Source organism: Patagioenas fasciata, chromosome 4 (assembly GCF_037038585.1).
Source record: "Patagioenas fasciata isolate bPatFas1 chromosome 4, bPatFas1.hap1, whole genome shotgun sequence".
In the NCBI taxonomy this organism is placed as follows: Eukaryota; Metazoa; Chordata; class Aves; order Columbiformes; family Columbidae; genus Patagioenas; species Patagioenas fasciata.
This window is the reverse complement of record NC_092523.1, coordinates 66,710,665-66,723,475: the sequence shown is the minus strand read 5'-3', so window position 1 is coordinate 66,723,475 and position 12,811 is coordinate 66,710,665. Positions and strand designations below refer to the sequence as shown.

The window sequence follows — 12,811 nt, the reverse complement described above, 5'->3', positions numbered from 1 at the left end:
ACCTTGCTTTCTTATTTTAATCATTATGTATACTATTAATGTGTATAGGCTACCCCTTCTTTCCATGGGTATTCTGTATTCCATAGGTATTACCTGAAGAAGAGCCTTGAATCTAGTTTTATCCTTAACCCTTTAAATAAGTTACCACTACAATAATCCCTCCAAGTACCCAAACATTTTCTCACTCCTAAGTTAGAAGCTAGCTAGCCTAACGAATAGCAGTGATAAACCCCCTAAAACATACATACTTTGTCCAGACATTGAACACAAACTGGGTTGTAACCATGTTGTAACCATTTTGAAGACTTCCATTTCTCATTTTCTAAGTAACACCAGTTTCTCATAACCGAAGTAACTTTCCCTTGCTGTAGCTCTGGGCACTTCATTTTGCAGTCTGTTTTCACCACCAAAACACAGTATTTCTGGTACTATTTATTACAAATTAGCATATAAAATAAATGCTTATAAAAGCAAAGTTCTTTCTCATAACATCTTGCGATTCTGCAGCAGAAAACACAAGGGAGAATACAACTTCTATATTCCCCTCAGCCAGTATAGAAAAAAATAATCTTTTAACTCAATAGTCTTTTAGTGTTTGAACAATCACATAGGAATATTTAACTACATTTAATAAATTCAGTAAGCATCAAACATTAGACACATTAAAGAGCAGCTACAACTCTCAGACTGGAGTTATTCCAGATATTTTTTTCCTCAGTAGTATTGATACAGATCAACCCATACAGATGATCTTAGGCCCCATTATGAAGGAAAATTATTATTTCACGTTTTAAAATAAACACTGAATTATTCAAACATTGTAAATTCCTGTTTCTTGTACCATATTATCAGAAAAAAATAAGTCTACACATAACAGTCAACACCAGGAGCCAGTTTCCTCCTTTTTAACTTCATCAACCCTGGCCACTCAGCACAGTCGGTTCCTTCTCACAAATGACAAACAAAAGTGTAAACTATCTTGCTTAGTGTTTCCTTCTGGGAACTGTATGTAATTCAGCTCTGCGCAGGTTCTCTTTCTTGTTACAAAAAGGCACTCGGCAAAACAGTAGAAGAAAAATTGCACATATTATTTCCTGTAGTTCAAGTAACAACCATTGAGGCTGTGATTTTCAATGTCTCTTAAACAACTTAAAAACCCAAATTCCAAATAAATTGCTTGTGAAGTAGGCACACACCTTCTTCTAACATTCTGTCACATTTCATTTTAAATCCTGGAGGAGATTTGTTATTGATATGTAAGTTTCCAAAATGAGACATTTTGTACTAACCAGTGCTTACAAGCTAGCAAACAACATCAGGAGGTTCACTTAAGAAATGATGTTTTCATACAAAGTGCATGCAGCTCAACTAATCTTGTAGTTACAGAAGAGTTACTAACCCTGATTCACAGAATCAAGATAATATTTGTTTTCATTCTTTCTGAAAAGGACGCACTTAACCTGTGACCTTCACAGCTGCATTCAGTACACAGGCACATCATTTGAACTATACACACTTCAAATGTGCCATTGTATTGACCTAACTTGTTCACATCCCTTCTGCTGCTGCTAGGAAAGCAGAACAGAAAAGCTCTACTGCAGCAGCAGGTGTAAACATAGGTTAAGATATGACCAAGTTACATGTTCTGTCAGTGTGTAAGTACAGGTCTACAGTTCTTAGCATACAGCCAACAAGGTCATTGGTTAGGTACTCCTTGTTAAAAAGTAGTAATAAACTAAGTATTATTTCTGTTTGCGTTTACTTTTGTTGTTGCTTTTTTAAATACTTATTTAACAATTCTCTTCTTGCATCCTTCCATATCTGACAGAAAATGCAATAAGTCTCTTGTATACTATCTCCAAGAGTAAGAGGGAGACTACAACTACTCCACAGATTAAGCTAAATGCCCAGCGTGGTCCCAGGTGAGTGTATATTTGGCTAACAAAGACAGGCCCGAGTATTCGTGCTCCACTTCCAGAGGCAGTTAACCATCCCATGTAGACACCCTACAGAAGATCAAAAGCTTGTGTTAGTGACACAGGAATTATTTGGCTAGCCAATAATTCCCACCAATTATCCTCATTAGAAAATTTAGAAGTGTTTAAGTGATCTTTTGTAAAGCATTCAGATACTTAGTTGCCAAGAGCACTGCTCAGCTTCTCCAAGCATTAATTCAAAGGCTTCACTGAGCTATATACTTCACAGCTTTCTAATGAGAAGGCATTATGGCTCAAAGCTTTTAGGCTCTTACAGCAAAGTATAATGTGGAAAAAATAAGGTAAGTGGTGAAAAAAGACGACTTTTTTTTTAAGCAGTAACATGAGCTTGCTATGTGTTTCACCACTGTAAAATGTCAATAACTTAGAGGTATCACAGCATTTATAGTCTTTAATATACTTAGTAAGTGGAACTTCTTCCATACTGATATTCTAAATATATAATTGGTTGTTACAAAAATTACTCCTCCAGCACACTTGCGAAAGCCACAAGCTTTGGGCTTAGTTGTTCTGAAACCTTCACACGGTTAAGTTTTGCCATAAATTGTAGTACAATCTTTGCTTTCTCATCCCTCTAGGGAACTTGCCTTGGATTTTAAATAATATTAGAGTTCCTGGAAACTTCTGCCCCAATTGAAATGTACTATTATTTCGGTAATGACTAAAGGAATTATAGCCAGATCCCTTATTCTAATAAAGAGGGTGCAAGTCTTGGAGAGCAAATGAAATAAACTGTTCAGATATCACGCTTACCTGAGGCTTTGGTCCTAGAATTTTTGAGTATAAAGTGTAGGACATGACATTACAAACTGGATAGCCCAATCCTATTAGGATGTCAGAGCTGATATACTGGGCCAGATAGATCATAGGAGTGTTCAGGCACCAGGACTGTGTGACGGGGCAGCCTACGGGTTCCACTGTGTGGTTGGATGGAGGCTCCATCACTTCCAAACTCCAGAAAGGCATTAACATGTCAATGGATGTTCTGGGAATTGAGTTATTCTTTATTTCTGTAAAGATAAGTTACGCGTAGCATTAAGAAAAAAATACAGTAGAAAACTTTCAATAAAACATTATGACAATAGTTTAGCATGACTTGAATTATACCTTGCCACTGGATATTTGGCAGCTTTTTCCCCCAAGGCAGTAAGATAAAGAATCCAACCAAGACAATCAGTAAGCCTCCATGGAGTATGGCACGCTCACCAGTCCTATCAAACAATGAAATCACAATTAACTATATAATTTAAGTAAAATCTATGAAGGTGCTAATGACACAGCCCATTGGTTTGCTGAAAAGGTACATGACCAAAATACCTGCAACAAAAATCGCAAAATCACAGTAACTTAAAACCTGCTTTTCTTGTGATTCAAGGACAGACAAGCAAGGTGGTTACATTAACAGAATAAAGAACAGCAAGCATCATGGCTGTGTCAAAATTGGATCTACTTCTTTGTCATAGTAAGCCCAAATTCATTAGCAAGTAAAGGATTTAAGTAATGCGGATTTGGCCTTGCCATATAGCTTTTCAGATTTAGCTAATAACATAAGGAAAAAAATACCAATAAACTCCAAAACTTACTTTTTAGATAGTGCTTTAACTGCCATGAAAACAATAACTGACTCAATGCCAACCGCACTAAGGATTATTCCATTATAAAAAACGGCTTGTTTCCTGGTCCACGAATACATATCCATTGTCAACGGAGTTGCTATACTAAATTCATGGAAAAAAATGACATTAATTAACAAAAAGGCTTCTTCTATACAGCCATTTCCATACATATATTGTCCCAACCAGCAAGCACAGGGCTACAGAAGCCTTTTCTTTTGATGGACATATCAGAAAGCACAAGATAGTTATAAACTAATTCTGTCATGCGTCATTTATTAAAAATAAATCCACTAGACAAAATCTGCAACTGCATTACACCAGCCATACACTGAAGCATGCTTAATCTACTTCCGATAGTTCACAAAAAGATGATGAAGTTAAAGCAAAGCAAGAGTAATAGAAAGAAAAAGGAAAATCAGATCCAGTTAGTATAAAATTAATAAATATTTAGACTGTTTCAGTTTTAGCAACAGTCTCTAGAAACTCAGTTTTCTAAAAATAATGCAATTAAGACAGACACATACTGTTAAAAGAAATTTTAGCTACATTACATTTAAGAAAACTTACAAAATAAATCTTATATCCTCAAAGTATTTTATAAATCAAAAAATACTTCAGTCCAAGGTAATGTTGTTATATTTTACTTATTTTCTTTACAGAAAATTTGGAAGTGAATAACACATCTCTTTAGGTAAAAAAATAAGTCATGTAGAATAGTGTATTTAAAGATACAATTACATTAACTATATCAAATTATTGTTTTAATAATTGCTGAAATAAGAGCTTCACTGTAGCTTTTGGAGCTATTTAGAATCATATTTAGAAATCACCCAAAATTAGAATAAAAAGCATAGAACGAGGTACTCAATTGAAGACAGTTTCTCCGACGATTTTAGGTAGCCCAAGTTAAGCTACTTCTGGTTTGCACTTCTATTAATGAAGAGTACAGTTAAGAAAATGAGTGCAACAGAAAAGCTTTTACATGCATGTCCAGTCTAACTACATTATATGTCTAAGTATTCTGAGAGAAAAATCGACAAACTTACGTTTCAAAGACAGCAAACACAAACAAGATGACAAAGAAAAGAAAATTGATTGCTACCACAGCAACATGGTCAACATTTCCTTCTACGTCCTGATCCACACCACCACTTCCTGCAATAAAACAAAATAATCATCTACACTGTAAACTGAGCTTTTTTTACACCACCACCAATTACAACTCTGTTAAATATTAAACATGCAGTTTGGCGGGCAGCTAAGCAGCTATGTTTTGACAATCTACGTATAACATTCTTACATCAAAATGGAATTGTTGAAACTTCAATTTCTCTGACAACAAGGGAAAATTATTTCCAAGTTGGTTATACCATCCTTTGTCCTGCTGTAATGCTGGGACTGACAAATCCTGAGTCACAGCAAAATAGGCAAACCTCTTTAAATGTCTTTAAAATGGAAACAGAAACGCTTTCTGTTCCTCTCTCAAGGTCAAAAGTGTACAACTTTGTTCCTCTAACTAGGGCATAGCATTTCCATACACAGAACACCCATGCGTGGCGTGCACATATAGCTCCCTTTTTAAACAGAAAACAAATACAATACTGAAACTGGAGACTTCCATAGATTTTAAAAGAGGTTTAAGATAATCTTTCATATACTTTTTATTCTTCAAGTAAAAGGAGTACTCACAACATTTAAAAAATTTGAACTGTGTATAAAAAGGGTACATATTGGTATATAAAAGGGCACAAAAAGGGTATATATTGAAGATAAGCTGTTTCACTGTATGTGGCCATTACTATACTTTACTGTCAGCAAACAAATTTACTTATACAACATACGCCTTTTAATAAGATGCTGTAGGGGAAAGCTGATACGCAGTAACAAAATTACTCAGCATGATACAGAGCGGAAGTATGGCTAGAGAGCAGAAGTTAAGGGATATTTTTTGATGTCCATATTCACTTAATCCTGTCTCTTGGAAGAGACAGTGCCAGGGTGAAAATCGAGAAGGATCCATACAGGTTTTACTTCTTTGCTGCCAGAAAGGACTAGGGACACATATGGACACAAAGCAATTTCTGGACCAGTTAGAAAGAGACACAGTCTATTTTCCGATTGGAGTTCCCGATCCATCAGACTTTAGAATACTTCTAACTGCTTGCATGTAATAAGAGAGCACTTCAAAACTATCATCACAGGATAAGTTTTCAAGAAAACAGATACCTTCTCCTTCAGAATTGATACTTTTGCATTGACGTCCCATGTCATCCACACGATGCTCTCTAGAAATGTAGAACTGTTTGATTAATACACATATTTATTTGATCTACTATTGACTGAAGTTTCTACTAAAATATTTCTAAATGGCATAATCTTAGATTCTACTTATTCCCAGCTCCTTTAAACATCATCCGTGTAGTCTACATCTGACTGCAGTGAACACCATCATATTCAAGAAAGGAAATATTTTAGCAGGCAAATATCACATATCTGTGTGAATCTCTCCCCTCTCCTCACTGCCACCAATGACATAATGCATAAAAATTCCTCCTCGGGATTCTTAAGAGAAAGACACAGATAGAGAGAACCCTACAAACAAGCTAACCTTATTTCTCTTCAGATAAAAACACGGGCAGATACCATCAACATTAAAAATAAACAAAGGCTAAGCTAATAATCTAAAAGCTCAAACTTTTTTCATCAGTTTACATTCTAGCTGTTACATCACTTAATTTATCAGCATAATGAAAAAGACTTGTATTAGAGCAGGTAGAAACCCTAAAAAGGAAATAGCAGCTTATAGTTTAAGTGCTCCTCCTTCTGAGCAGCATATTATTCATTACAAGTCAGCCACTAAAACAGGTAGAGTATTTCTCTTTTTTGACTTAATTACCTGAATATGGCAAAGATGAGAATAATATTAATTACTCCTAAGAGAGCTCCAAATAAAACTGGTGCTGTATACATGTTCAGCTGAAGACGAACTAATTTCCATGTTATTCCTTCCTCTCCAATAAGTGTAAAACATGTCTGAAAAACTTAAAAACATAATTGTATTAAGAACATCTTGAGAATCATTAATATAAGAACACATCAAATAAACACATAAAACTGGATAAGCAAAGTTGTTCTAATTGCTAAGTAAAATTTAAACGTTATACTTGTCATTTTACATTTTGAGAATCCTACTCTAAATAACCTGAGAGATACCAGTGGGATCTCAACTACGCAGAACACTACTTGGCTAGACAGAAATATGCTGCATAAGCAACAGCACAACACTGAAAGAACAGGAACTGAATTCTGAGTGTACCAACGGTTAAATTTCTGGACCATGTGCAGATGGCTGATTCACTCTTTTTATTCTTCCCCCTACATGGAAAACCTTGGTCCTGGGATTGGACTATCCCTCCTGCTAAGGGCAAGCTAGAGAGAAAAGAAGTTTGGGTTGTTTTTGTTTCATTGGTTGGTTTTGTGGGTTTTGTTGTTGTTGTTTTTTGATGTTTGCTTTTTTTTTTTTTAATCAATGTTTAAATCAGTGCAGAGCAAAAGACGACAAGATCAGGTCATCTGCTTACTATTAGTTAGGAAACAGACTGATATCCTGTATCAAATTAGGAAAGTGAATTAGTTGAATTTATACTCTATGTCAATCACACAAAAAGTGCAGACTGTTGCTGTAGACACTTCAATGCTCTATTAACAGCACTAGTAATAATCAGCTGGAGAAAAATCTTTCAGCCCTAAACATTCACCTCATCATATATACAGAGCATTTCTGCTCTACTAATCGGATAATCTTAATCTCCAGCTATAGGAGACAAGTAATCAGTAGAGGCTGTTTAGGACAACACTGCTGGTTCCTTTCTATAACACAAGGCAAATCTAACACATTTATCCCTTGAAGCAGATAGAGCATCTCAGAAGACACAGGTACCCCTGATCTAACCAAGACCCCGTGAGCTCTTTGTTCCCTTAGCTTTCTGTAACATCTGTGCTATGTCTTAACATTTTTGCCAATATGAAGATTATGTGATTGATACTACAAGATCAGAAAGACCTGTTGGATGTTATTTTCTACAAAATGTGAGACACAGTGAAATTTTCAGTCACTTCGGAAAGGTGGAAATGTTTGTGCGAGTACACTAATGTTAAATTCCTTTCTCTGTGAATAAAAAGCAATTGTTCGTAGACTCTTTAGTGCTTACCAGTTACAAGAAAGTATCTAGGAACTTGTTCCTACAGCCAGCAGTCCAAACCAGCTAGTTTTTAACTACAAACAGTTAGAATTTCTTTAGACTGAATATTCCATTTATGTGGGCATACACAAGTATATATGAGCGGCTCCCATTTATTTGGTTTTGATACTACTAACAAGCCTTAAAATGCCTTAAAATCCTCAACATACAGCTGCTGAGGTTTCCTACTTCCAATGCCTAATTTCATCCTAAAAAGTATTAGAGAAGTGAGGAAAGAAGATATGCTTTACCTGGTCCTAATATGAAGCCAACTGCTTGGCAGGCACTGGTATTGGCCATGGCACTTGTTCTTTCTGTAAGAGAAGTGGCACCCGCAATATACGATCGAACTACAGCCACATTCCCTTAAAAAAAAAAAAAAAACAAGGAAGTGTACACATAAATACTAAGTTATGTCCTTAAATTATCCAGGTACATATATTTTAGGGGTTTTTTTTCATACTTTACAAGAAAATAAAAGCCAGCACTCCCTCTAGTATTCATACACAACTGCACAATTACAAAAATTTATTAATATCAATTTTATTATAATCTAGAATTGGCCAAGTCTATGCTTCGTTAAGTAATACATTTTCAGTCACATAATGGTAAATCTTATACTAAACTATCACGTTAACTATCTCACAGAAGATGCAGAAATAATTAATTTTCAGAAACATACGTTCTGCTGGGGTTACCTGCTCCAAATCCCACAAGAGCACGGGCAGTCAGCATGTAGTATTTGTTATGCGAATGAGGTACATGGACGTAGGCATAAAGACAATTAGCAGCTACAGAAATGGCAGTTGAAACAACAAGAGGTTCTCTCCTTGGCCTGTAATTGGACCAGAAGCCAAAGAGGGGAGAGGCAACCATTTGGCCAATGCTATATGAAGCTATAATCCAGCCCAAGAAACTCGCATCTGCTGTTGGATCAATCTGCAGAAACAAATTAATCAACTATATGGGTAAAAAATTTTAATATCTTATAATATCATCAAAACCATTTTAGAATCAGTACCTGAAATACCTAAGTCTCTACAATGTGATTAATTCTGAGGGTTAATGGCACTATGCATCGCAGTGTCAAACCTAAGCTATCGCTACACGTTAGTGTGTCTGCATGGCATTGCATGGTGTTACAGAAACACACCACTTATGCTCTCTGAAGCAGTTGTTTTCATATAGCACTTTGTCTGGGACAACACAACTTGGCTAATTGTCTCCAGCAATGTACCAAACCAACAAAAATGCTTTGCTTGTGAGACTGGAAATGCGTCACAGCAAATTCAAACAGTTCTCATACCCTACTGCTGATGTTATAGACTATAGACATAATTTAAGCAGTACGGTAGGCAGTTTACAGGCCAGGAACAAGGAATCACTTAAATCATCTCTGCGCACGTCTGAGTCTGTCCAGATTTACAAGGCTGATGATGCATTTTCTCTTCTCCAAGAATTCAGCACCAGCCTCAATTTTAACAGTATCTCTAGGACCCTGCCCAGGATAAGTTCTTTCGCATTTGCATCTGGAACTGCCTCTACAATTCCAGGAGTAGTAAAATCCTAGAGCAGATTAAAGTTTTAGAGACCACTTATGTCACTTTGAACAATAAAAGTACTATCCAGGAACACAGGCAATTTCTTATTAAGAATATCAAGAAGGTCTACATGCAACAATCTGACATTTTCAGAGCAACTTCTACCATCAGCTCCTTTTTTTTTGTTCCAAAATGCAGACAAGTCTTGTATATTATGTTTGAACACTACAAATGCATAGTTTTTTATCGATTCATTGCCCAAGAAAACAGTGAAACAATATTGGAAAACCAAACATGTTTGGATTATGATGTGCCTTTATCAATTCAGTAGATCAACTGACTGATTTTAGATCAAATAATGAAAGATAAGCGGATGGCAAAAATAAAACTCTCATATAACCACACACTTTCCCTTACTGTTTCTCTTTCCTAAATGAAATGCCAAGTTTTGTACTACATACTTTCTGAGCAGGAGTTTTGTGTTCTTATTAATTTTTAAATAAAACAACACATATTTACAAACCTTTTGGAGATATGGCCACACAGACATAATTACAATTGAGAAACCTGTAATGCAGTAAAAACACAACTGAAGTTACTTTATTTGCCATGTTTATGAGTAATTTGCTTTACTGAAACAGTTGCTACAGGTTCATTCTTCTGCTCTTAAGCGTATTATAGTCTAAAACTGCACATCAGTCTATCACCTCAAAAAACTAGGTATTATGTGCTTGTTTAAGCAGTGGTAATTCCTCCTAACAGGAAGAACTATTTTTAAAAGGACATTTTATAGGTCTGTACACACTAAACAAAAAAACTCTTATGAAAAGCATACTGATGTGCCAAGCAAACTACATGGGATTTTTCTTCTCAATGGAAAGACAACAAGGTTCCCAGAGCAAAAAGAACTTCTTGATATACTGACATACTTGTATTAATTTAGCAAAGATATTTTAATTCAGCAAGTTAAAAAAAAAAAATCACTGAAGTATCCTATGATTTTCAAGGTCATTTCTAGGCCCACAGAAAATCATCAGAAGTCAAAAATCAACAGAATTCTCATTTCCAGGGGCAATTATTTAGGAAAGAAACACTAGCTTGTTTTGCATTGGAGATGTAAAATCTCACAGGAGAAAACAAGCTCTCACACCCATTTGAAATAGATAACATACATTTCTACAAAGATCATACCTTTTAAGAACTCAACATTATTTCTATTTTCATTCTCTAGTAGTTTCACTCTGGGTGATAAAAGTGTGACGTTTGTTTTGCTTGGTTCTGAGCAATAACCTTATTCTGCCATTATCTTTTACCCCAAACTATTACAAAGCCATACAACAAAGATTTAGGTAATAGTCATTTAATCTCAAACCAGAGTATTATTTATCTTATTAAACATAACTTTCTGTTTGATTTACTCGTGATATCTTTTAAAGAATCAGAAAATGCAGCTTTTTAAGGTTATAAAAGAAAAGTAGCATTACAGGAGCTATATGGTTTTCTGGATTGCAACTACATAATTTTCATACCAAAATGTATTCATTAAGCAAATAACATTGAAATCCACCTGTGTTTACTCACCTACACTACTGAGGAACATAGTAAGATACATAATCCAGATGGACCGCCACCTGCTCTTATAGTGCTCTTGTGTTTCCACAACATCCCTGGTTTCAACCAAAAGCCAAGAGAGAAACAAATCATTATCAGACTCTCTTCTAGTTGTTCCCACAGAACATTGAAAACATTTTTCACAAACTTCTCAGCACAACTGTGTAAATTGTTTTGCAGGAATGGACTTCTACACAATAATGAATACAAAGAAATTATTTTAGAAGCAAACTTATTTTTCACTGAAAAATACTAGATTGACAAATAAAAAAACTAATACAGATGCTATCACATACCATTGCATTCAAGTGTTACACAAACAGCTCTTTATCTAGAGATCTTCAATTCTGCAAACTCTTCACAGACACTTTGAAGCATCACAGATCTCAGGTAAAGGCTTTAAGAAGTGTGTATTAAACCATAAACCCCTACATATCTTCTCTGAACTGTGACTGTAGAGCAAAAAAATCAAACTCTGAACAACTACTGATGAGACTAAAAAGGTATGGCCAGTCTGTTCTTACCATGAGGAAATAACTAAAAAGTGTAAAAATGTCTGTAAAAAATATTGCTAAAGATTGTAAAAGCTGCAAAAAATTTTACAATAGAAGTTAAAAACTTGATGAGCATTAATACATTTTTCTAAAATTCATAAGCACCTTCTGAAACCCACGTACTTTTTCAGACGCAAGAACATTTCAGGGTTTCTCACTTGTTTTGATTTTTGAAGTATTCTAAACAAAATCATCTCTGTCCAAAAGATGCAGACCTAGGTTATACATGCCTGAACACAGTTTATAAACATTGTTTACCTAGGCTTTAGGCATATACACAATTCTAAAGCTAATATATAGCTATTGCACAGCATGATTTGTACATTTGTTTCTTCAGAAATGTTTAGACCCTTGAAGTGTCCTGGTTCAATGAAACTCTAACCATATAAACAATGCTTCTAAATGTAATCTTAATGCCTGTCATGCATAGGAAGAAGTCTGTCAAGCTCTTGTATATGCTATGCGCATGCTATGTTAGGTTATTTTCAATATTTTAGTTAAATCAAGCAGCACACTTCAAGTATGAGAACACTTCAGCAAAGACCACAGCAGCTGCTATCCCAGCACATTCAAGATGCTGTTTTCTTGACAGAAGGGAAGAAAAAAAAAAACACAAGCTATCGACTGCTGCCCCCACAAGATGAGTGCTATTAAATAATAGATTACAACAACACAATAATCGATTTTTATGTTTTTTTTTCAGAAACTTCCCAAGCGAGCGCGTTTTTTTGTTTGTTTGTTTGTTTGTTTTTTACAGACAGAACCAGCCCGGCCGGCAGCTTCCCCCAGGCTTGGCCTTTCCCTGCGGGGTAAAGCGCCCACGCAGGGGCCAGAGGGACTCGTCACCCACGGATGGTTCCTCTCAAGACCCGTTGGGGTGTTGCTCCAAGCCCCCACACGGAGAGGGAGGCACGGTCGCCGTCATTCGCGGAGTCGCAGGCGCCGTCATCCCGGAACGGGACGGACAGCAGGCGCCTGGTGGCGCAGCGAGTCGCCTCAGCGCGGAGAGACGTGGGAAGGAAGGAACCCACCTGCTCGCCTCCTCCTCCGCCCCTCCGGGACCCAGCAAAGGCTCCTGCCCTTCAGCAGCCACCTCCGGACTGGAAACGACAGCCGCCATACCGACCTGCGGCTTCTCCCGAGCCCCGTAGTGCCGGGATCCTCCCGCCCGCCGCCGCCGCTGGCACCGCCAGAGGGCGGGTGAGGGCCGTCAGCGCGAGGGGAGCGGCCGTCCGCGTGACTGCCGGGCGC

The 12,811-nt window shown here is 36.6% G+C and overlaps 1 protein-coding gene across 1 annotated transcript; it reads right to left on the bottom strand.

Moving 5' to 3' along the window:
• Positions 1 to 419: 419 nt before the first annotated feature.
• Positions 420 to 12,784, bottom strand: MFSD8 (major facilitator superfamily domain containing 8). The gene is made up of 12 exons (XM_065837771.2): positions 12,592 to 12,784; positions 10,977 to 11,062; positions 9,919 to 9,962; positions 8,553 to 8,793; positions 8,106 to 8,219; positions 6,510 to 6,654; positions 5,840 to 5,898; positions 4,660 to 4,768; positions 3,581 to 3,715; positions 3,105 to 3,208; positions 2,751 to 3,007; positions 420 to 2,006 (listed from the first exon to the last, which is right to left on the bottom strand). Exons 1-12 carry the CDS (start codon positions 12,678 to 12,680, stop codon positions 1,791 to 1,793), a joined length of 1,599 nt encoding a protein of 532 aa, XP_065693843.2. The 5' UTR covers positions 12,681 to 12,784; the 3' UTR covers positions 420 to 1,790.
• Between the last annotated feature and the right edge of the window lie 27 nt (positions 12,785 to 12,811).